The following is a 26292-nucleotide window of genomic DNA, read 5'->3' on the forward strand; positions in this document are numbered from 1 at the left end:
ATTAATTTCAGACAAATCATGTGAACGGCATATAGTCTAATCCTCATTCTGAAAAAAAAAAAAACAACAGCGTCACAGAGCGCCTTTTCCGTCAGCAACACTAAAAAGCTGAGCTTGCCTGAGAAGGACTAAATGCATAAAGCCACTATTTTCAAATATCCCACAGAGAGAGACTCTCACTGCGGCCTGTTTTATTTTGTTCAGAAAATGTCGGCGAGCATCCTCGTTCTGTGGACGATAAACAGGGTGCAGACTTCCATCTGTGTCACCAGTGATGAGGAAATACAGTGAGTGCTGGATGGAGCAGGGAGTGACAACAACCCCGCCCACATTTAAGGGTACTGTTTATGGTGGAAACACCAGGGTCTAGGTACCATATTTGAAGGGTTACTTTTGGTTCCAAAGTTACCATACCGGAAGTGTTTGATGGAAACGAGGCTATGGAGCCCACTCTCTGGCTCCCCGATGGTTAACACTGTTAGCTCTGTCTGTCAGCACGGTTTATGGAGTTGGCACCATTAGCTGTTAGCCAGCTCAAACACCTCCATGTCACCACCTTTGTGTTCAGACAACTCATGCTCTGAATTTTGCATAGAGCCCCTTTAAAATATATGTTATTGTTTAGATACAGTGTTTTGGAGAACTCAATGATATTACTAATAATAATACATTTTATATTGAGAGTACTTTCCAAGATACTCAAAGGCATTTTAGATAAAAGAACCTTGAAACACATGTGCAGAGTAGTGTGGCATAAACCATTTAAATGTTTATGAAAGTAAATCCTTTAACATTATGTCATGTGGTGTAAAGTGCTGCACTGATGGAGTCTTCTTTACACAGCCCATTTATTGTGTTTAATTCCTCTATAAATCAATCCATCCATTTTCTATACCCAGTCATTATGACTCATTAGACTTCCTGGGCAGGCTGCCAGTTTATCACAGAGCCATAAATGCCCTTTGGATATATTCCCTGTATGACTGATTTCTTCAATTGTAATCTTTTATCAGTCTGTATTTCTCAACTAAAATGGCCTTTAATTTAATGTATTTAATAATGGATTACCGTTGCATACTGTAAATATCTGTAAGACTCTCTAGACGGAACAAGAAGCATTTTAAATTGTACATTTTAGTCTTTTTTTATATTTCATGTCATTGCAAAGTGAATCACTGAGCATGTGCATCTTGGAAAAGACGCTAGCGGTTTCATCTACAACCTCTCTGATGATTTCTTGCATTGGGTGCAAGATCGTCTGATAATGATAAAACCTCGGGAGCAAGGACCAGTACTTTAAGTTGATCCGGTTTAGTCAGAGGATATCCAGGCCAAGACTTCCTCTTCCCAGTCTTTTCGGCTAATCTTCATAAACTGATTGTTAACTGGCTCGAGCAGTGGAGTCGTCCAATGAGGAGACCAGACAGGAGAGGTGACGTGCAGCCAGGCTTTTCTTTCTTCTTTTGTCCTGCACCATGTTGTCAAGCACCAACAATAACATCATACACAGACTGAATGGCTTTTATACCGGATCCCTCTCTGGCATGTACCAGAAATAAGGTTAACAATGAAATACACCTGAATAAATATACAAGAATTATTTATATAAAACCATTATCAAACCATAAATGCATTATCAATAAATCTATACAAACCAAAACAGATTACATAAATAACCCTAAATAATTTACATAAATATTTACACATGTTCACAAAACTAAAACTCCCCTCTACCTGCCTCCTACTTGGTATCTCCCTCCCGGAACTAATGAAAGGTGCTTAAAACCCTGGGGAGCTCTTTTGACCGAACACCTTGAGGAAGGAGGAAGAAGACAGGTAGAGGTAAGTTTGTGCTCACAAAGAAACTACAATTAATACAAAAACAGTTTGCTCGTGCCGAGTCTCACTTTATACTTTAAACTACACTATTTACTGCTACACTAATTTCTGCATATAAATGCAGATAATTACAAAAAAAAAGCTAATATAAAGCTAGCTCGTCATCAGATGATAGCTGATGGGTTCCGCAACATTGCATTTGAGCCAATACGTTCCGTCCCCCACATAGACTGTTTACCAGCTGTTTGGTCAAAACTACTCGGACTACAAATGGAAACCAGAACACATCTGATATTAAGATTTTGTCCCATCGCCTACAGACTTCATACATGTGCAGATATCTGCTCATGGAGATTAGGTCAGAGGCGAATAAGGTTTTTCTATCATCAGTTTAAACGTCCTGTCAGTATGGTAAAAGCGCATGTTTAAGTGTTGAGATGGGAGCAGTCTGATGTGGCTCTGTCACCTGCATCACAGGACACTAGACATGCTCATAACCAAGCAACATGCAACATATGGAATGACTCATTTCCTGCTCTTAATCCCACATACAGAAATTGGCAAATGCAACTGCTTTGTTCCAGTTACATCAGGCTTTTGTTAAGCCCCTATAGAAAATCAATTCAACACACAGCGCACTAAAAATAAAGGCTCTCCTCCTGTGTGATTTAAAGAACTGCAAGTCAGCAGGAGGAGGAGGAGGAAACCCTGTGACAATTTCTTCCATGACAAATTCCATCATCTAGTGGTTTGTTGATGGAGGAAACATTGTTTTTAGGCAGTGTTCCAAGATCTCCCATACAGCAGGAGCTGAAAGATGTTGTGACTAAGACGGAAAAAGAAAAAAGTCCACACTCATGATAACATTTATAGCTTTTGCTTGGGCTGACTGGGGGATTCCTTGTACTCAGAGTTGTTTAAAGGCTGAAATACACAACAACTTGACAGATTCCATCAACACGTCTGCCATGCAAATTGCATGTTTTGTATGAATTAAATGATAGTTCAGAATCACTTTGTGTACACTGGTGTTTAACTTGCCCCCCAGGCCATTGAGCAGACATTACAGGAAACTGCTCTCCATCAGCGTATATAGTTCGTGTTCATTATTTATCCAGGTGCTTCCTTTATTTTGGTAGTTGATTCCCTCCGCAGCTATATCAGGGAAGGCAAACACACCCTATACACCAGAACCTGTTACACAGTCGGTTTGATGGACTTTGTTAATCTTCAGCTGTCAAATAATTCACATGAAGCAACTGCTTTAAAAAATGATTAACAGCAAAATGTAAACAATCAAAACGGCATTAAAGCACAAACCTACTCAGCCATGCCTACAGGAGTCTGCCGTGCCATATATCTTATGTAAGAGCTTAAGTCTGAATAAATAAAAGTTGCCATTACAGTATCAGAAGGGTTATTTTTGTTACAGTCTGCACAAGCCATTTTCATTTTTCAGCAAGGCTCTGGACAGGATAATGACCATGTGGAAACCCAGGGATGTCTGACTCATGCATCACCGAGGGGTCTCTGCAGGCACACGCATGACGAATGAGAAAATGGCTTGAAACCAGGGAGCGCTCAGATTCTAGGAGCAGATGGACAAATGAATGACGAGAAGTTTCTCACCTGCAGTTAGTTTATTCAGTAACACTCAGTTCATTCACTCTGTATGTGAGGTTCAGTGTTGAGCCCCTGTTTTGGTTTACCTCTATATCTTCACATAGAACTGGTGAACTACTGTTTTGTTTATGCAGGCTGCTCTTATGCACTGTTCGTACAAATACCTACAAAAAGTAATGCACCAGCAATTTGTATAAAACCAACGTAATCATGAGCCAGTAATTTATGGATAACCCATGTATTCAGGATGGCTGTAATCATGTGATCAATGCACTGACAGGAATAAAGAAGGAAGCAGTAGAAAGAGCGAAAGTTTGCAGAAGGTGGCAGGTTAGGGTGGTGGGAGAATCAAACAAAGACAGGACCTTCCCCCATGAGACCAGTGGTTATGTCCCTCATGAAATCAAGTGAACTTTGAGTTATTTTGAGGTACGTCATCACCACGTTTCTTCTCCTCAACCTAACCTACATAGCCTAACTTTCCAAACCCTAACCTATAGAACTTTACTTTCCTAAACCTAACCTACAGAACTTTACTTTCTTAAACCTTACCGACCTAACTTTACTCTCCTAAACCTAACCTACGGAACTTTACTTTCTGAAACCTTACCGACCTAACTTTACTTTCCTAAACCTAACCTACGGAACTTTACTTTCTTAAACCTTACCGACCTAACTTTACTCTCCTAAACCTAACCTACGGAACTTTACTTTCTGAAACCTTACCGACCTAACTTTACTCTCCTAAACCTAACCTACGGAACTACTTTCTTAAACATAACCTATAACTAAACTTTCCTACACCTAACCTATGTAACTAATTGTGTAAACCTAGCCTACATAACTACTTCCCTAACGTAACTTTACTTTCCTAAGCCTAACCTACACAGCTTTGCTTTCCTAAACCTACCTACATAACTTTACTTCCCTAAACCTAACCTAGCTTTGCTTTCCTAAACCTATTGCTGCATTCACATGGAATCAGGCAAACGGCAGACAGCAAACCGTAGTGGACGAGAGAAGGACAGTAAAACTTAGGCGAGGCCGGCAGAGAATAACATCCACGGCAACGGTAGACGGCAATGCCGTCCAAAGTTAAAATATTTTAACTTTTACCATTCACCGACCACGGAATACTCAACCAGATGCGACGTAGTTCCAAAACAGAAAAGAAAACATGGCTGAACTCGACAACAAAAAGCTAGTGCTTTTGGTGCAGCAGCACCCAGAATTATATGACCTAACTTTAAAAGCCTGCTGTGATACTTCCAAGAAGGCGTACATATGGGACGCAATTAGCACAGTGCTGGGTGGAATACCAGGTACGTAATGTGAAATGTAACGTTATGAATTGCTTTATTAGCTTGGCAAGCTATCTGGCTCAATCTGCTGTAAAAACATCGCCATAGCAAAAATCACGTGTCTCGAGTCACGTGTGTCTCATTTTGCCGTTGTGCTGTTCCGTTGGACCGCTTGATTATTTCTCCCATTCTGTCCAGCAGATGTCTCCCGTCTGCCGCCTGCCTGATTCCATGTGAATGTGGCATAACCTATGTAACTACTTTCCTAAACCTAACCTATGTAACTAATTTCCTACGTAACTACTTTCCTAAACCTAACCTACATAACTTAATCTTCTTAAGCTTAATCTATGAACTTTACTTTCCTAAGGCTACCCTACAAAGCTTTACTTTCCTAAACCTAACCTACGTGACTTAACTTTCCTAAACCTACATATGTAACTTTATTGTCAAAAACCTAACCTACGTAACTCTACTTTTCTTAACTTAACCTGCATAACCTCACTTTAAATACATAACTTTACATTAAGTATTGTATATAACATGATGACACAATGTGAGGGTCGCGTATGTATTAGATATCATATGAACCATTGTATGTCATTGTCATGTGAAGTAATACTTACCGGTTCCTAAATGTATGTACTGGGAAAGAAAACCAGACAATGAGAAACAAGGGAGTAACAAAGGTGAATTATAGAGGAAAGGAAAAACATCCAAAGGGTAGATATATTTCCATAATACTAACAGTATGATTTTTTTTTTCTCCTTTCCTCTAAAATTCTAAATTGTAGCTCCATTGCTCCTTGTCTGTTCCACTGTACCTAAATACCAGAAGGAACAAGTAAGTATGGGAATTGCAATATAAATCATGGACTGTATTATAAAGTGTTACCCATTTCTCTGTCCAGGGGACGAGAGGAAAGTGTACCTTTTGGCTAAATCTGCCTCATTTGAATAAATAAAATAATAAAATAAAAGTAAATCCATTCAAATGTACTGTAAGGCTTGCAGATATTTTAGTACTTAAATTAAAAAACGTGAATAAATGAATGTATTTAGTTGTGATTGGTAACTGAAGTCACAAAAAGCCAGGGAAAAATAACTTTTCATTTTGTTATTTACATGAATGGCACGTTTCACAACAATGCTAATGCATGTTACTCTAAAGGCTTGAGATGTAATGTAGTGTAGTGTCATTTTATAATATCTTTTCCATTTATATTACTTTGCAGTAATTTAGATGAATCTAATTGAACTAAAAAACAACCCTACCTAGTGTTGTAATACCAAATGTATCAACACATTGCTTCACAGTGGGCAAAGTGCTTAAAATGTATAAATGTTGTATTCCACAAAGAAGCTTAGGTTGAAAAAAAAAAAATGTAATCACTGGAAAAAAACAAAGACTAAAATGTACTAGCTTCAGCATTGTGTGCAGAGGACCACAGATTTGGAATGAGCCTGATGAAATACTAAAAATGTCACATTCCATCTCCATCTTCAAGGCAAAACTAAAAATTCAGCTCCTAGCAATGTATGTTTAATGTGCTGATTAATAATTGTATGAATACCTGTATCTTATTGCATCTATTAATTTCTCTTGGTAAACATTGCTACTGTACTTCGCATCAAATCCAGTGTAACCATAATACTGAGATTGTCTATTGTTTATTGTGTGTCTATTATCTATCTGTATGTTGTCCATATTATACGGATATCTGGCCAATATCCTATATTCATGGAAAACCGGGCCCCCTCTTAAAAGCTTTAAATAGCTTCCTTGGGGTGACCCTCTTCACACATCCGACTGTGTAAAAATACTTGTTGTATACATCATGTATTGTATTGTACTTCCTGGATGATGTGTGAATAAAACTAAATAAATAAAACTAAATAAATAAAAATAGTAATAATTCTATGTAATAACTATATCACTGAACAGTTCAAATAAGATGAATTTCGTCATTAAAAATGGACCCCTGATAATGATATTTAAATTCTTTATATGCCACAAAACCAAGGCTATATATAAGTGGAAATAAGTGATAAGAAAAGAAGGGATAAAGTTGGAAAAAAGCATAAGTTTGGGCAATGGAGAAGAAAGCCCATCTGAAAAGAGCAAGAAGCTTTCCTGATTCCAAAGGCTGGACAGGGAGGAAACTCACTGGCAACGATAAGTGGAAAAGATGTGCAACTTTGACAAATGTTAAGCAGTGATTTTTACTAATCAATTGACACTGCACATTTGTCAAATCCCAGCGCTAAAGGCAAAAACTAATACCAACACAGGGAGTATTTAAGACTTGCCAAAAATGTCAGCCTAATATATGACTATTACTATTACTTGTAGCAACATGAAAACAATATATCTGGTTATGTAAGAGAAACCTGTTGAAAGCAAAAAATAAATTAAAAAATGAAACAAAGTTTTAAGAAATTAATTTTAAGAACCGTCCCACTTAAAGGTGCAGTATGCGATTCTGGAAAAAAAGATTCTTGATTCATTCCCAGGTTGTCAAATACCAATGCTTTGGGTTGTTAGTCGGACTGAACTACCAAAACCAAAGCCTTGGTGTTTGACAACCTGGGAATGAGACTCAGCATTCAACTATCTTTCTCCAGAATGGCATAGTGCACTGTTAAATGTCAAATAATGGGTTATATCTGGTTTCACAACTGCTGCTGTTACAACTGACTTTTCAGTGTGACTAGACCACGTTAGTGCTGTGTTACCTTGGATTCTCAGGTGAGGGCTACATTTTTTTCTTTTGTTCCAAATTGGTGGGTTACGGTCAGAGTTGGGTATAACGCGTTATAAAGTAACGCGTTAGAGTACATTGATTACTTTTTGCAGTAACAAGTAACCTAACGCGTTAGTTTACTGTTTGAGTAATCAAATACTTAAGTACATTTTCAAACAAGACATCAGTTAGACATCAGACATCAGTTCTGTACGACATCTATTGCACGTCTGTCCGTCCTGGAAGAGGGATCCCTCCTCAGTTGCTCTTCCTGAGGTTTCTACCGTTTTTTTTTCCCCGTTAAAGGGGGTTTTTTTGGGGAGTTTTTCCTTATCCGCTGTGAGGGTCTTAAGGACAGAGGGATGTCGTATGCTGTAAAGCCCTGTGAGGCAAATTGTGATTTGTGATATTGGGCTTTATAAATAAAATTGAAATTGAAATTGAGTTACTTCCGTTACTTTTAGAACGCTGGCCCTTCAGCTCCGAAACAGCAACGGCTGTCGTTTGGTTCTAATAACGGAGATAACGTTAAACCTATCAGTCTGAAAGAAGCCACGGAGCTTGTGGCTCGCTACGTGGTCGGAGAAATGCTGCCGTTGTCTATGGTGGAGTCTAAATAGGTGGAGCAGGACTCGCTGACAGACATATTTCAGACTCAGGACTTGCATTATGCCTGGTACACGCTACACGCTGGTACTCACCAATTATCCCCGGTCGTCTTTCACAGCGTGTGTGATGTCATCGGGTTATTCTTGTCCTATTTTTATCACTTTTACTATTATTTGAGTCTGTTCATGTGCCAGCCGACATGTTGTTGTAGTCACCTAAAAGCGTCAGCAGATGGCAGGAGCTACATTTGAAGCACCATACGTAAACTATCAAGCTACTGTATCTTCCACAGGAAGTTCTGACAAATGTTTCAGAATAAACATAAACAAGCCTATTTAGAAAATGGAGGGATTCTCTAGCTGAGGTTATAAGGGGCTTTTAATTTGAAACAAGTGTTGAGTTTGAAAAGACGGTGCGATATGTTAACTTTACAAAGACAACGGAGCGGATAAAAAGTAAATATATAAACACACAGAGGGATTAATAAATAACGGACCATCTATAATGTAGTTTGTTTCAAATGAAGCTGGGAGCCTCTGCAGCTGTGGTGAGTAAAAGCCCCGCCGCTATTTGTTAATGTTATTATTTTATGTGCGACCGTGAGGATGTACCATTGTTTGCTAGCTTGATGCTAATGACAGTAACGTTAACTCAGCAGGTTGACAAAGTGCCTCTGCTGTTTCACACCATCATTTCCCCCTTTTACTCCGTGTGGTAACATCCCTAGAGGAAATATTAAAAACGCTGGGGTGTTGTTGTCATACAGTTGTCTACGGCAGCAGATCATTCTGTGTTTCTACTGGTTAAAGTGACGGCTGTGATGGGAGAATTGGATCTCAGTGAAGGGCAAGTGGTCCATAACTTTAATTTTGGAGACAAAAAAATGTAGGCTTAGCGCCCTGTGGTCCATTGCCCAATAGGAAATGTAGAATACTCAAAAGTACTTTAAAAGTGCTTGAGTTACTTTTCTCAGGGAGTAACGTTAGAAGTAACGCAGTAACGTACTTTGATTACTTTTAAAGTAACCCTTACCCAACACTGGTTACGGTTAGGGTTAGTGCAGTGCTACCTTTTGTTGTGATTTAAGTGATCATGGAGTGCTTGCCATATGACCCGGGGAAGACAAAAGTTAAGCAACAGAAGTGGTTTTGCCTTTGGAATGCTTTAAGGATACAGACTGGTCTTTGGTTTGACACCTAAGTTATTTATTATCTTTTGGAAAGATCAGAGATCAGAAGTAAAAATGTTTAACTACATTAATCATCACTGGATGGACTGCTGTCTGTAGTTTTTATGAGTGGGAAACCACCTTTGGAAAATGACATAGTGGCCCCTTAAAGTGTCCAATAGAATAAACATCAGTCTGGATAAGTGGAACCTCGGTCAGTGTGACAGACACACATACCTCTTTTTGCCTCCTTTCCTTTTTTCAGATTAAGAGAGAGCAGGTACACACCAGCAGGTAACCCCCAGGTCTGAAAAGTAAAGCCAGTGCAGAAACACTTTAAACCTGCCTTCTTTCTAATGGCAAGCAGGTGGGCGACCCCACTGGTTGCAAAAAGAAGTCCAATAGTATACAAGTCAAAGAGAAAATGACTCTACAACTGACTTGAATTATTACCTTTATGGTCTCAATCGTTAGTTTCAAGTCTTCTCTTCAGCACAGCTTGAAGTTCATTTTGTAATTTATGGTCTCATTTAGAGTACAATAAACGATAAAGCTGGGTATGCTTTAGAGCATGGCTACCTTCCCAGCTGGCAGTGGACGTCAGTATGACATCAGAAAGATGTTGGACTCTAACAACAGACAGACAATAAACTTTGGTTGGAATGAATGCCAGGTTGACAATATTTTAAATGTCTAACTGTTTGAATTTAAAGTCGTTTGGATGTTTTGCAGAGGTTGGGTTTTGTTCTCCATACCTTACGAATAAATGTGAGTTGGAATGAGACATTTGGAAGACACTGGATTTCGGTTACTCAACAACATAACTTAAACCCAACAAAATATAAACATCATCAGTTGTCAGTCTACATTAAATAGAGATTGGCATTAGTTTTTGTCCTGCCATTGAATTTTGGTCACCCGACATCGCAACCTAAATTCAACCAAATATCAACATCTTATGACGCTGGTGGCCAGCTGGGTTTTGATTGACAAGTCATGAACTTTCAGTCAGGATAGAGGTGTAGCAATGCATCATTGACAAATAATCAGTCAGCTCCACCTTCTCATTCAAATATGGTCAGTTCTGGCACCCAAACAACAAGATGGCAGTGGCCACAATGCCAAACTCCAGGCTTTAAAACAGTAGACCTCAAACCAACTAAAGCTGTTCTTTTTAAGTAGTCCTAAAATCTTTTCCACCCATCCATTCCCAGCCTTCAGTCATTGCCACTGCTCACTTCCCAAACTAATCAAATTACTATACTACAGAATCACAGACAGAGATTACTCATAAAATCCAAGAAAAACCAATGTGGGTATGTTTTACCACTTACACAATGTATCCTATTATGCATAAGGTGAAAAAAAGAGATACAGTTAAGCTATGCTGTAGATTAAATGCAATTTTATTTAACCTGCATGAACCAAATTATGTAGCAATACAAAAACATAAAATATAAAATTCATATGCTTCCAAATGAGCTGGTACAGGCTCCATCAACAGCAGTCACTGGCAATTAGTCACTATAGATGTGTTGAGATTTAAGTTCTGCACAGCACATGATTTAGACAAAGCAACTATGGGAAAAAACAACCAGGTCATTTACAAAAATGCCGTGAGTTTGACTTGGGCGGAGGGTGGGGGAACTTTGTGGCTGTTGAATTATGGTCTTTGTTAATGATTTCTTGTGATTATCATTCATCCACAGATATTTCCCAAGACTGGTCCAATGTTGACTGATGTTTGGGCTTGTATTTTCAAACTGGGTAGGCACAATTTACATATAAATGAGTGATTTTTTTCCATTGGAATCTGTACAGAGTTGTTCATAAAAGTCTTTCAGATGTCCACATGAACTGGCTTCAGTGGTACAGGCAGCTGAGTTGTCTTAACTGCCATAAGTATGGGGCTATTATGGTAGCAAAATAGCTGCAAATGTGTATCTCAATCTGTGTGTGTATAATCAGACTTGTACATGTGTAAAATAATTTGTAAAAGCGTAATAAAATTTGTGAATGCATACAAAAATCTGCAAATGTGTATTTAGAATCTGTGTGTGCGTAATCAGATATGTAAATGTGTAAAAAAAATCTACAAATCTGATTTGCAAGTGTATTGCGATCTGTAAATGTGTACAACGATCTGTAAACGTGTACAACAATCTGTAAATGTGTACAACGATCTGTAAATCTGTACAACGATCTGTAAATGTGTACACAGATCTGCAAATGTGTACAGAGATCTGTAAATCTGTACACAGATCTGCAAATGTGTACAGAGATCTGTAAATCTGTACAACGATCTGTAAATGCGTACAGAGATCTGTAAATATGTATACAGATTTGTAAATACCTATATGTCTTAAGCTTTGACTCAGTTGGGCCTCTCAGTTGGCTCTCTTTGTACACGTAATTTTTGCTACTCTTCTGCCGTGTGAGATCCGCAAATGCGTGAGAAGATTTGTGTCTGTAACTCGAAGTGTGCCTCACCCTGAGCACAAGCTGACAAGCTCAAGCTGCAGCGACCTTCTGAATGTTTTGCCCTGAGCACAGGCTCACAGGCGCTACTTTACTGCGCTGTTTTGTTGCTGTATGGACAGAAAGTGACTGGAATAATGCTATCACTGGGAGGAAGTACTATAGTGTTCAAAGGTATGTTGGTGATGCAAGACCAACAACTAGATCAACTCAAGAGGAAGACATTTATGGGGCCTCCAAGGATGCAGCCTGTCCATACAGCTTCTTCTTCTTCTTCTTCTTCTTCTTCTTCCTCTTCTTCTTCTTCTTCTAGTTTTATGGTGGTTGGCAAACAACGCATGGAAGCATTACCGCCACCTACCGAAATGGAGTGTGGGTCTGGATAAATTAATATTCACAAAAAACAATAACAACAACAAAAAAATCTTCTGATCAGACCAGTTCTACTCAAGAAATAAAACAAAAACCTGAAGCAAACCTCGCCTGAATTTTTCTGGAGGATAGTCTTTATGTTTAAAGGCACACTTTCTGACTCCAGCTCCTGAATGAGTTGCTGTCTCTCCTGGTCAAATTTGGAGCAGTACTCAATAACATGCTCTACAGTCTCAGCAGTATTACATACACTACATTTACCATCAGCATGTTTCTTTAAAATAAGTAAAGTACTGCCTAAACCAGTATGCCCAAATCTCATCCTAGAGATAATGTCTTCCTCTTGAGTTGATCTAGTTGTTGGTCTTGCATCACCAACATACCTTTGAACACTATAGTACTTCCTCCCAGTGACAGCATTATTCCAGTCACTTTCTGTCCATACAACAACAAAACAGCGCAGTAAAGTAGCGCCTGTGAGCCTGTGCTCAGGGCAAAACAATCTGAAGGTCGCTGCAGCTTGAGCTTGTCAGCCTGTGCTCAGGGTGAGGCACACTTCGAGTTACAGACACAAATCTTCTCACGCATTTGCGGATCTCACACGGCAGAAGAGTAGCAAAAATTACGTGTACAAAGAGAGCCAACTGAGAGGCCCAACTGAGTCAAAGCTTAAGACATATAGGTATTTACAAATCTGTATACATATTTACAGATCTCTGTACGCATTTACAGATCGTTGTACAGATCGTTGTACAGATTTACAGATCGTTGTACACATTTACAGATCGTTGTACAGATTTACAGATCGCAGTACACTTGCAAATCTGAATACAGATTTATAGATTTTTTTACACATTTACATATCTGATTACGCACACACAGATTCTAAATACACATTTGCAGATTTTTGTACGCATTCACAAACTTTATTACGCTTTTACAAATTATTTTACACATGTACAAATCCACACAGATTGAGATACACATTTGCAGCTATTTTGCTACCATAATAGCCCCATACATTAGTACTAGCCATGCCGGTGTCGTGTCACCATCCTTGGGTGCTGTAAAATGAGTGCCATTAACTGATGCTCGAATTCAGATTCATAAGTTGCAAACTAATGCATTCAGGTCATAGTTCACCAAAAATATGAGCATGTTCAATGAACTTTTGTATGGTCATGCACAGCATTGCTTATATCCGTTTTTATAAAGTCCATTATGTGCACTTGACAATGACTATCCAACGATCAGACTATCACAAATGATTTGTGGGTATTTTATGACTGAAATTTAGATCTCACTAAATACGTTTGACAATCAATGTTGAAATAGTTAAATGGTTACATTTCTTTAACCATATCTAAATTTAATATGGCTAAATAAACTGACTAATTTTCATCTCTCCATAAATAATAAATAGATATAAATGAGATACCTTGAGATGTATGTTTTTGTCTAAATACAGTGTTTTAGAGAATTTATTGTAGCATTTATTGTAGAATTTATTGTTGTTTAGAAGTATGCTAACTTCTAAACAAATTTAACCTTAATCAGTGCTGTTTGGCTTTGGTTATCCTTCTACCTCTGCAGCATAGGAATCTGAAAAAGGCCAAAGTAGAGAGCAGCAGTACAGTCACTACAGTCAGCAATAGTAGCAGTACATCCAAGCAGTAGTACGAGTACCAGGGCATCTTATAGGCCTCTGTACGCAGGTGAGGAGCCCCTTTATGGCGCATCACATATTCCACCCAGAAGATGGCCTGATCCATGGGAGCCATCAGCTGATCTCTGTGCAAGCGGGACAGTCTTTGTATGTTCTGTCTGTAGCTGTCTTGATGGAGCACTTCTTTAATACCTTGCTCAAAACTGTGGCCATTAACATCACTTAGCTCAATGATCTTCGCGGCTCCTCTCTCCTGCAGACGTAGAAGGTTGTCGTACTGGTCAAAGAACAAGGGTATGCCGAGCACAGGGACCCCGTGGTAAATGGCCTCCTGGACTCCATTGGTTCCTCCGTGAGCTACAAAGACTTTGATCTGCGGGTGGCCCAGGAGGTCCTTCTGTGGCATCCAGTCCACTATCAGGGTGTTGTTGCCCAGAGTAGACGGACACTCCCCTTTGTGCCTCCATATCACCTGAACACAAGATGAATGCATTATGAATTTCTGTACTCCAGCAGATATACAAAGTAATGATAATGTCACCTCTGCAGCCTGTCTTGATTTACACAGTTCACCTTTATTTTTGTCTAATTCAGTGGTGCACCCATGGTGACCCCTTGCCCTCCTGATACAATTGCCTGCCCTCCCTGGCGAAAATAATTGAAGGCTGATATTACTGTCTTAAAAGCCTGTGGCGTGGTAATTTTTTAAGCTAGCACAAAGGTAGTAAAGTCTTGTCAAACTAGACAACCTAAGACATCCATTGGTATTAACCATGTTAGCATAGCTTGTCTCCTCACGATATTTGAATGAAAGTGGGTGACATGGGTATCCACGAGTCTCCCCTAAACTTAAGAGGGCTCGTTCCCAGGAATTTTTTTGTTCCTTACAATCAATGTACTCGTTCAAATTAAAGCCACATATTTGTCTTTTAAAGAAAAAGGACATCCAGCCTATTTAAAGAACGATTAATAGCCTAAGATGTGTATATATACAAGACACATTAAAACAGGAGAAACCAAGTGTATCAGTTTGTAGCAGAGATGGGGACTCGAGTCATTGTGACTTGGACTCGAGTCGACTCGAGTTGCTGTTTTGATGACTGGTGACTTGACTTGACAAAAAATAAAAGACTTGAGACTTGGCTCAGACTTGGAAGTTAAAGACTCAGGACTTGACTTGACTTGAGACACGATGACTTGAATGACTTGAGTGTTATTCACATCATGTTTTCGGTTAGAATATAAAATTAATAAATTAATTTAAAAAATAATGTCAATTACCTGGTAGGAGCGCAGGCTGAGAATGGCATTGTCATGATTGGATCACTACCCTGTCAGTCATGCCCTCTCTATGTACCTTACGTGTTAATTGGAGAAACACACCCTCTTACATCAGATAGGCATCTACATGTCAGCGGGAGGGGTACCAAGAGTCAACGTCTTCAGCTTTCGGAATTACCATTATTACAGCAAAAGACGAACAGCACAGTGCAAGACATGCAGCATAAACATCTCGGACAGCCAGACGACAACTTCAAACTTTGTTCATCATTTAAAGAGCCATTCTGCCCAGTAAGTGCTTGTCAATTAGCTAATATTATCTGGTTAGTCGGTAGTTAGCTAACGTTAGCTTGATACGATACGGGGGTGGGGTGGGGGGGTGGGTCGGTTTGGTGGAACTTGTTTTTAAATTTATTTGCTAACATTAACCCCAGAAAACATGAGTGAACATTTCGACCGGTTCATCACAAAATTATTAAATGAGCTAAATGGGTGATTTTGGCCGCTGCCTTGGTTAGTGTGTGTGTGTGTGTGTGTGTGTGTGCGCGTGTGCGCGCACGCACGCATGGGGGTCATCCCTGCAAAGTAAACATTGCAGCGATGAAGTCAATGTTTACTGACAGTTACTTATATCTTGTCTTTTCACTTTATTAAGATCAGATTCTCCAGGTAAAATTACAATAATAAGGTGACTTGACTTGACTTGGACTTGACTTGACCTATTACAGGACTTGACTTGACTTGACATAACCTGTGACTTGACTTGACTTGCCCAAGAAAAAATGACTTGGGACTTACTTGAGACTTGAAGGTTAAGACTTGAGATTTACTTGAGACTTGCACATGTGTGACTTGATCCCATCTCTGGTTTGTAGTTCCTTAACTCTCCATATTGACAGATTTCAACTACTCTACATACTGCAACAGCATCATTGAATTCATGAAATTCAGTTATGGCTTTTGATTTTGGTGCGCTATCTAAGATATTCAGTGGCCGCTCCTGGACCACCATTATGAAAAACTTCTCAGGGCGCCACCGGTTTAATATCTTTATAAATCAATCCATCCATTTTCTATACCCACTCATTATGCCTCATTAGACTTCCTGGGCAGGCTGCCAGTGTATCACAGGGCTATAAATTCCTCTTTGACATATTCCCCTTAAGGCCTGATTTGTTAATTTGCGGTCTTTTTTTCATGTCTCTCTAATTCATATTTAATATTTCCTTTAATTTAACATAGTCAATGACAGATTAATTGCTGCCTAAGACAGTCTATGTGGACAAATTAGTATTTTGAACCTCACATTGCAGTCTTTTTAACATTTCATGTCATGCAAAAGTGAATCTCTGGACACGTGTTACCTTCTGAGGCATCTTGGCAAAGACACCAGCGATTTCATCTGCAAGGTCTTTGGGCAACGCGTTCACCAAAGTTCCCAGAGTCATGATGATGACTCCGTGCTCCCCAGCACTCTGAACAAACTCCTCCAGATCTGCTGGCAGAGGTTGGGCCGGTTTGCACTGGAACCCTCCTATGTAGACAATATTTGGCATTGTGGGCCGAGGGAATTCAAACACAAAATCTGACCTGAACAGCCAAATGTCTGCTTCCTGAAGAAGCGAGATAATGTCGCATCCACCCTCAATGTATTTAGCACAGATGGCATCATAGCTCGGCCCCACCAGGAATTTCTGCTGGACAACTATAATGCTGTAGAAGAGCATGTTCTTGACCCTCTGGATGAAATTCATTTTGTCTGTTAAGCCCGATCCTGGGACAGGGATGTAAGAGAGCGGTGAGGGGGCCATGGTGAAGTGGCCTTCTCCGCTGGTAATCCAGCGAACGTTGAGCACAACAGGTAGTTTGAGATACTTAGCTAGTATAACCCCTGGTGCTATAGCTGGGTCAGTGAGAACAAGATCATATTGGGAATCCTTTAAGCTTTTGATCATATTTTCATCATCAAAGACTTGAGTGAGAGCATCAGCCCAAATTTCATGAGCCTCAGAAATCATAGCGAGGAACTGCTTGGTGAGTTTGAAGAAAGTAAGTGCTGAGGCCCCTTCTCTCTGCACCTGAAAAAATGTTTTTAAAAAGCGGTGAAAAAGTGATCATCTTAGTACTTGAATGACTAAATGACCCACATGGGGCCCATTACATAATCCATAATGACATACCTTCATATGCTCCTGTAGGTAGATATCAAAGAAGTTCTCGAAACCTGTATTCATTTCAATGGTAATGGATGTGTAGAAAGGAGACTTTTCTGGGATGTACCAGGTGGTGGAGGCCCTAATCACAGTGAGGTTGTGTCCACTGGCATGAAGTTCTTCCATGAGGATCTTCATATTGATCCAGTGGCTGCCGTCCACAGGGAACACCAGAATGTTTCCTCCATCACAAGGTGGTGTGATGGAAATGAAACATACACTGAGGATTACAAATATTCCACACACACGATGCAATGCCATGCTTTCTGCAATGTAAGAGAAAGATATAATAACATGAGAGACGTCCTCAGTTTCAACATATCATCTCAAAGAGATGTGCATACCAAGTTTATAGATTTTTATCAATATAAAGGTACAGTTTCTGCTGATAAAACAACTGTGCATCTACAGGTTATTTTGTTTTTTGAAAATACATTATGACACCAAACACAGCTTTTAATGTCCATTGATTTCACTCACCCATGCTCAAAAGTGGCAACAGCAAAGCTACTTGCCTGCAGAATGATGGTCCACCTGAAGGGTTCCTTATATATCTGAGTTCAAACTCCAGTCTCAGAGAAGGTCAATGAGTTACTTGATGTGGCACGTGTCACGAGGCCATGGCGCTGCCATGAGCGATCTGCAGATAGCAAACACAGTGATAATTTCTTCTTTGTTATGTCATCTATGCTTCATTTGTCTACATTTTAGTAAAGTTGTGAAACTGGTAGAAGTGTCCTCTACAGTGTGACCGGGTTTCTCTCTTTCACTCAAGCTTGCATCAGAAGAACCTGTGACCTCTTTCATAAAAGTATTAGAGTGTGTTGTGTAATATAAACCCACATGAGTGTTGTGCATATCATGTTAAACGTGCAAATAAATACCTGAATATAGTTAAGTGGGGTTTCCTGGATTAATGTATGAGCTTTCATGGTTTTAGTTCTTGGAGGTTTTTGAACCAGAAGTTTGTTTACTACAAGTTGCAGCACAGATAGCTGCCAGTTGAATGTACTCTAGGTTGAAGGTCTCAGAAATGAACTCAGTTGATCTGTGGCATGTACTGAAAATAGCGGTGGAGGAAGTATTCAGATCTTATTTTTATGTAAAAGTCCCACTACCTCACTGTAAAAATACACCGTTACAAGCAAAATTCATGCATTGAAGATGTTGTAAGATGTAAAAGTGTTTAAAAAAAAAAAAGTGGTATAAAATTTAAACGCTCAAGTAAAGTGCGCGTACCTCCAGTTTTTCTTAAGTGCAATACTTGAATAACTTAATTTTTCACCACTACCTACGATGAGTTTAGAACAGTTGGTTGCAGTTTAACTAAAGGACACCACCAAGAGAATAAAAAATAATTCAATCTATTTGACTGTGACACAACATCTATGTCATGAACTTCTGCACTGGCTCCAGTATTTTAAATTAACTCAGAAGAAATTCCCCTTATATTTCAACTACTGCGACCTGTAGCGGTGCCGGCAGTATTGCTACGTTGCCAGATTTCTTGGAGGTGAAAAAGATGAAAATAGTGGACATCTTGTATTTCTCTGTCTGAATGGAGCCTCACACCTGTACATGATTTTGTGTTTGGCTGCTATAAAAATTCTCCAGCGCAGGAGTAATGTGGCTGAATGAATCCACTGTAAAGGGAGGACTGCAGCTCCTGCATTTGTGCTTCTGATATGCTGCTCTCATTCATGCGCAGGTGGCTGTCTCTATTGAGAGTCTGTAGAATAAATATGACTCTTATGACAATGATGCTTACACTTAAGAAAGGAGGAAGTAAATGCCAAGATAGCAATAGATAAGAATATTAAGGTATATTCACGAGTTGATAAATCATGTGTACTAGAGTATGTCCAACTTACTTCGACGACTGGATTGGAGGATTCCAGTACCCAAATACTCTGAAAATTGTTACATTGGACAGCCTGATACCCCGAAAACAAACGTGCATTGCTCCAAGGTCTTCCCAAAATAGGCTACACACTTCCAAGTTCCAAACAGAAGCACATAGCTAATTATTACGCAGAATGACCTTGCTACTTTGCAGAAGGCATGTCCTGCACTACTCTGCCTCTGACTGGCCAATACATGCCTTTGTTTGGTCGGGTTGGTTAGGTTTAGGCATGAGGTGTGAGATTAGAAAGGATAAGGGTCAGAATATAAGGGTGAGCCAATCAGAGACAGAGTAGGTTTGGTCTTTGGTCTTCACCATAGTAGGAAAGAAAAATACTGTGGAGGCTAGGTTGTCGGACCGTACAGGCGGATATTAAATCTAACAATCCTTTTTCTTCTTCGTGGGACTGTGGTTTTGGTATAATGAGCTGTCGGAACATTGGCATGGCACCTTAAATTCCTGACGTGGTTTATGAAAAATCAGAATAACCCCTAAAGATATACTATGCAGGAATTTTCTAAAAAACAATCTGTAGACACATACAGAAGACATGCCACTCAACTCACCAACTATAAGAGTGTGGTGATTCCTCTGCCTGTATTTTCTTACTTTCTTCTTCTTTCACTTATTTATTCTTTTTGTGTTCAGGACGTTTATGGGCGTGTACTCTCACAGGGCTCAGGTGAGGTTGGTGCTTTGTAAAAAGGTAGCGGCCAAGTACAAACCGTAAGCAGCAGGCATTCAAGAGACACAGCGCCAAAAAAAACATAAAAACAATAATAGCAAGGCAAAACGTCAAACGAGTGAAACTGCGGTTGGCTTCTACTTTTATTTTCACTGGCGAGCATGTTTACAAACAGAAACTGACAATCTTGCATAGTGTACCTTTAAGTGTGATTAATCATTGGTTTCTCTACACTGCACTGATACAGTTTAAAAAAGATAAACTGCAGAGTGTGTGAGTCACTATTCATTATACAGTTTCTTTCTCTTCTGGAGTCCACTCTGGCTTCCTCTGCTTTCCTGGTGTCCTCAAGCACAGTGGAGGGGAAACAATTACTCACTTTCCTCACCAGGAAGCAAAACAATACATACTACTTGTAGTCTCTGCTTGGTCCTATTGCCTGCCCTTTTCAAGTGTCTCTCAAAGCAGGCACACAGTGAACCCCACCACAAAGCAAAGTAGTTTCTGATAGCTTAAACTCCTCCACCAGCCACGATTCAAAGCATGTCAAAACATGAATTAGTTAATTAATATTTTTGTTTCACATAGTTTTCCCACATAATAAAGTAAAAGAAAAAAAAAACTCTGAAAGGGGGCTTGAAGCCTATCTACTCTTTCTCCCTCATTGAGAAATTCTGGATCTGGCATCTGCCCCAGCCACCACCACTTCTTGCAGTAGCTTTTGCTTTTGCTGTCGCTTTCCTCTTTCTGTTTTCTCCAGCACTGACACAGCACTAAAACAAAATGTGAAGCTAAGTCTGTTTATGTGAGACCAGTTAAAGCACAATGTGCACTAGCATTTGGGGAAACACTGGTGTTTGAGCTTCAGTCAGACCTAGACTCTGATGAGGTGTCTGTTGTGCAACAAAATTGGCGACAAGGAGATGTATAAATGTAGTAAGCGTGTTTTATTTGTTGATATTGTTTGTTAGCTTGCTAGCTTGTAGGCTAACTGACAGTGGCTCACACAGCGTTAATGATTGTTAAAAATGAGATAATATCTGCTATCATGGGGTTTTTGGTAGATAGTGGAAGAGACTTCAGGGTCCAGTTTACTTCCAAACCCTGCACACTCCAATATGTTTGCACATATTGTCTGTGTGCACTGACAAGTTCGCTCTGTTCTGGAGGTTTTGGGTTTCTTTGCCAATGTTGTGTAAAAGTCCCATGTCGATATGTGGGTTATTAGTGTCGTACCTATTGTAGTTTGCCAGACGTAAGTTTGAATTGCAGATTTTGAGGAAATGCACAGACATCACCCCGTTCAGTAGAGGAATGTGAAAGCACCTCTCTAGTGACAAACTTTACACAGATGTAAGTCAGTAGAGCCAAATTCAGACATTTTATGGGACATAAACAGAAGAAGAACACATTTTTGAGTGGAAGGGGACTATCAGCCACACATTCTGTTTAAAAGTCCATCACTTTCTGCCCAAAACAATGGGAGCAGCAAGATTTCATATATCTCCACATGAGGTGGAGTAGGTGTCCATATTGCAGTCTGATGAGTGCAGTGCTTCGCTAATAAACATTTTGATTTCTTGCATTGTCCGAGAGGTGAAAAGGGTTTTTCTAGACATTGTCAACCATCCTATCACTGTGGTGAAAGAGTTGGGATAGGAATAGTCTGATATGGCTTCACCACCTGCGTCACAGGACACCATACACACTCATAAACAAGCCACATGGAACATATGGAATTACTCATTTCCTGCCGACAATCCCTCATACAGAAATTCCCACATACAAACAAATCTTTCCCTCCAGTTGCATCGTGCACATTTTAAGCCCCGTAGAAAATCAATTTCACCACACAGCCTACTAAAAATAAAGGCTTTCCCACTGTAAAAAAAAAAAAAAAAGCGCTTGCAGGTCAGCTGGAGGAGGCTGTAACCCCGTGACAATTTCTTCCATGACAAATTCCATCATGTGGTGGTTTGGTGAACGAGGAAACACTTATACCTTTGTGGGAACACTGGAAAAGGATGAAGTGGCCCTTTAAAGTGCCCAATAAGAATGCATCAATCCAGTCAGATATGTGAAACGTCGGTCAATGTCACCTCTGTTGAACAGACTCACATTCCTCTGTTTTGTTTTTTTCCATTTTCAGATTGAGAGAGAGCAGGTATGCACTTGCCAAATGACTCTCCCATTATGGTGACATCCTCTGTGTGTGTGTGTGTGTGTGTGTGTGTGTGTGTGTGTGTTTGGAATAGAGCCGTTCAAGTTTCCTTGGGGTGGAGATGATGATGATCTCAGTGCGTTAGCAGGATCCTGCAGCTGACAGATGAAAACCTTAAAAAACAAACACAACTGCAAGTGACACCCTGATGAAGTTCCTCATGTGCCAACCTGCTCGGGGAATAAAAGGTACTACACATGCGATCTCAGTGTTTAAGTGATGGATAGTTTCTCAGGAAAAAAAAGAGTCAAATTCTTTGTCCTGTGTGAACAAAAACTCTCTTCAGTAGAAGCTACCGTCACTTTTGTTACTCATCGTAGGACTCAGTTTGTTAGTCATAAGGGCCCATTCAAACACACACAGGCAAAGTGACCTTTAATTTTTTGAGCTTCCTATACACAGCCTGGATTACAGGACAGATAAGTCACCAGAGACAAATTATAAAGCGGATTACAGGCTCCATTTTAGCCAGCTGCCTTTGATTTCTCCTTGCTTTGTTTTACATGTTTTTCTCAATTACACCTTGCAGGCTAACTTCATAGATGGGACTAAGGAGCCTGTTTTATTATGAGATCACACAGGATCAACCCAGCTGACAGCAGGGATTTAATGACATCGGTGACTGTATGCATAAACCAACAATTTAGAAATTATCATGAATTTGTTGTACAATGAGATGTACCCTTCAAAATGCAATACTTTTCTTGCCTTTTCACATTAAACAGCATTTGTAAATGTAGTCTGTGTTCCAGGACCATACCTGTGTTTGTGATGTGCAACATTCAGTAAAAAATAGACTACCGGCTAACACCAGTTGCATTTCATTGATCATTTGTTTCAGTTTATGCCTGAATTATTGCAACATAGACATGCAAAGACCTGAAGGCTACAGAGACAGACTTTTTTTTTTTTAATTCAATTTGCTGTCATTGTTTTAAAAACCTTTTCCCTATTAGTGCATTCAAGGGAGTTCAGAGCGCAAAATGTAATAGTCATCTGTCAAAAACAGTTCCAATGTGAAGCTGATTTGTCAAAAATCAATCCCAGAAGACGAACAATAGGCAAGCACGGACATCATGAAAATAATTAAGCTTATTACATCATCTCTTGCATTTAAAAGACTTCCTGCGCACACAAAAAGTTTTCAAAACAGTTCTTGGAATCTGTACGCCTCTTAGATCTGCTCCCTCGTGTATCACAAAATTAACTTTTAATATCTTTAATAATTGTCTTTCTTTTTAATATTTCCAGCAGGTCTTGCCAAAAAATCTTTTCATGATGCTTCATTTATTATTTATTCTTTATTATCCCAAACAGATAACTGGAAAATATGGAGCCATTAACGAGAACAAAGGAAAGTGCATGAGACGACATGACATCTTCACCTTCACCACTAATGTAATAAGCAGATGTAGCCAAATAACTCCCCGAAGTCCATTTATTTACCTTTGCAAATGCAAACAGTTACCAGCATCTCTGATGAACGGGTAAAACAAACGTGTCTATCAGTCAACAACCTATAGTGCAATCCACCATAAAGTCATTCACATAAACAATCGTAAACAGTGTGGACTGTTTATGTGAAGACCCCACACAGTACTGGAGCCTGTTGCATCATTTACAGTCTATGGAAGTTACTGATATAAAGCAATATCTGTGTTGGTTTTGGCTCACTGACTGACTGTCTCAGACGTACAGCATATTTGATTGATGAGTCCAAAAGCAGATATCCACGATAAGGGAAAAAAACACCTCAATGTACAAGCTGTATCAGCATTAACTACAAATACGTAGCATCCACTCCATTCACAACAAGGTCTAAAGTTCAGCAGCTTTTAACGACGCTAACCTCTGCCTCCCTTTCTGCTCCATGGAGTCAGTTCAATCATCTGGGAGAGATCAAAAACTCCTCAAGGTTTATGATTTCATTCTATTTCTCCATCTTCATCACTGGACATGATTCAGCACGGGGCCCCCGTACCGGCCCCCCTGCACGTGTGCACGCAAATACAAAGTCGCACGCACGTGTGAACACGGTGATTATTTTTCCATCCATAGCGCTCAATCTGTCTTCCATTCTGGACATGGAGAACATCACTGGAGCACTGACAGCTCTCTGGAGAGGGCAGTCGAATACACACGTGCATGTGACACACATATACACATTCAAATGCACACACATAGTAATGATGATTGATTAGTGATGTGTAATGCATTACTATTTCTGATATCTGATCCTTGTAATCCAACAGGGTGTTTATTTTTCTTAAGAAGCTATTTGGATGGTAGTTCTCCTAGCGGGCTCATTAGCTTTGCACTGGGAAGTCCTGATCTTTAACTTGAATGAGAGTGTTAAGTAATAATGAAAGTGTTCATATGAGTTACCACAGTGTATAAGACAGCAATTTGTTCTCAGACCTCATGTTGTGTGTATGGATGGGCCTCATTTTTAAAGAGTCTGTATTTGTCCTTATAAGACCTATATTAAAGAGTAGCGTGCTCTACCCTCATTGTTGTGCAAATAAATATAATGTCTTTTGAGTCAAACATTTACTTTTAAAGAGCAACAAGCTTTTTGCAAGGTAACAAAACCTTGAACGTTGATCAGACAAACGGCCCTCACAACCCAAGCCCTAAGAAAAACAATCTGTGCAGGTCGTTATTTTGTACCATAATCTCCACAGACAGCATTGACCTCTGTGGCCGACGCTTGCTGGCTAACAAAGAGCATACACGGGAAGAGGAAAGGGCATGTCTGCTGTGCGTCATTCCACATGGGAATTACTTTTGGTCTTACTGGCGAAATTCCACTTTGTTGAAACACTTTAATCACTTAACTGCATCCTCTTAGAGAACACTAAAGGCCAAATTTGAAACTCTGCAGCTCTCCAGCTGTCATACCTGATCAAACCATAAACTTTGCATTATGCATAGCACACAACAGTAAGCTGTGTGGATTGTTATACCCCCACTGATTGCTGTCCATTCAGCTGTTTTTTCAGGATCCCTGTGAAGTAGTCGTCACGTCTCTAACATGCCAATATTCTATTCATGGGATTCATAAGCTCTGAATGTGTCTCTTATGACATAACAGACTTTGGACTATTCAGAGTTTGACCCAAAGTATGTAAGAGGGCATGCACTCTTATCAAAGAGGCATACCTGATATCCATTTCCTGTGCTTACAACATTGATTGTAATTAGTTTACTGTATATAACATACAGACAGAGAGATTTATAGCCCCATTTAGGACACAAACCAAACAATGCTGGCACCCCACACGTCTTTGTATCATTGGAATCTGTTCAACACATTAACTAGCTAAAAATCATGTATGTTGTGTATAAGAAAAAAGTCCCAGAGGTCTGGTCCGTTTACAAAATCCAAAGTTATAGTCAGAAGTGTTTTGCGTGAAGCTGGCCAGTGTTTAGTTATGAAGGGGCCTCGTCCAGAATACAGAATAGTTCAGTCACACCTAGTTCAGAGATCTCTGTAACTTCCTAAGGCTTAACGTTTACGCTGGAGAGTATTTTGTAAATATCCATAAACAGTAAAAAAGGTAAAGGTCACAGCATGATGTAAGCAGTGGAGAAATCAACTCATGAAACCACCACACACACACACACACACACACACCAAAACCATTACCACACTGGGCAGCAAAAGCATACCTTTAATTGTAAGTAAAACACACACATGATTTATTCAAATTTATATGAGTAATGACGAAGCGAAATGGATCAGTTGAGGAGTTAATAAGTGGTTTCACTTGCCTTAAAGGGGAACACCACCTAAGTTATAAATTCCGATGTTATTTCCATGGCCTATGAAAGTTCAATCAATATTTGTGAGCGTGAGCTACTCTCTCTCTCAGAGCCAGAAGCCAGAGAAGTGAGTCTCAAACTTGTGATGTCATAGGGTATAAAGTGTGGAGCTGCTCCAGAGACAGTGAATGGGAGACTGGTTTTATGGACCCACAGATTGCGTTCTCTTTTTTTATACCCAAATGAGCTTTATTCTATTGAAGTGTTGTCAGTTCTGAAACAGAAAATGGACCCATATACTCAGAAGATTCTCTGGCTGCATCTTCCACCTTTCATTCTCCACTTGTATTCAGTTGTTACTGTTTCAGCTGTTCCAGACTGTGCTTAGTCTGGACGAATAAAGTATTTTAGCTTTTAGCTAGGG

General features: G+C 39.6%; 1 protein-coding gene across 2 annotated transcripts; it reads right to left on the reverse strand.

Annotated features, from left to right (window-relative positions):
• Nucleotides 1-12955: 12955 nt before the first annotated feature.
• ugt5d1 (UDP glucuronosyltransferase 5 family, polypeptide D1) lies at nucleotides 12956-20226 on the reverse strand. Of its 2 annotated transcripts, XM_078172487.1 has the most exons (5): nucleotides 20177-20226; nucleotides 17775-17934; nucleotides 17262-17560; nucleotides 16446-17159; nucleotides 12956-14272 (listed from the first exon to the last, which is right to left on the reverse strand). In XM_078172487.1, the coding sequence occupies exons 2-5, from the start codon at nucleotides 17776-17778 to the stop codon at nucleotides 13688-13690; spliced, it is 1602 nt and encodes a 533-aa protein (XP_078028613.1). In that variant the 5' UTR covers nucleotides 17779-17934; nucleotides 20177-20226; the 3' UTR covers nucleotides 12956-13687. The 2 variants fall into 2 exon arrangements, with proteins under 2 accessions (XP_078028613.1, XP_033493800.2); XM_033637909.2 differs by lacking the exon at nucleotides 20177-20226 and having other exon boundaries at nucleotides 17775-18034.
• Between the last annotated feature and the right edge of the window lie 6066 nt (nucleotides 20227-26292).

This window comes from Epinephelus lanceolatus, chromosome 11, assembly GCF_041903045.1.
Source record: "Epinephelus lanceolatus isolate andai-2023 chromosome 11, ASM4190304v1, whole genome shotgun sequence".
Classification (NCBI taxonomy): domain Eukaryota; kingdom Metazoa; phylum Chordata; class Actinopteri; order Perciformes; family Serranidae; genus Epinephelus; species Epinephelus lanceolatus.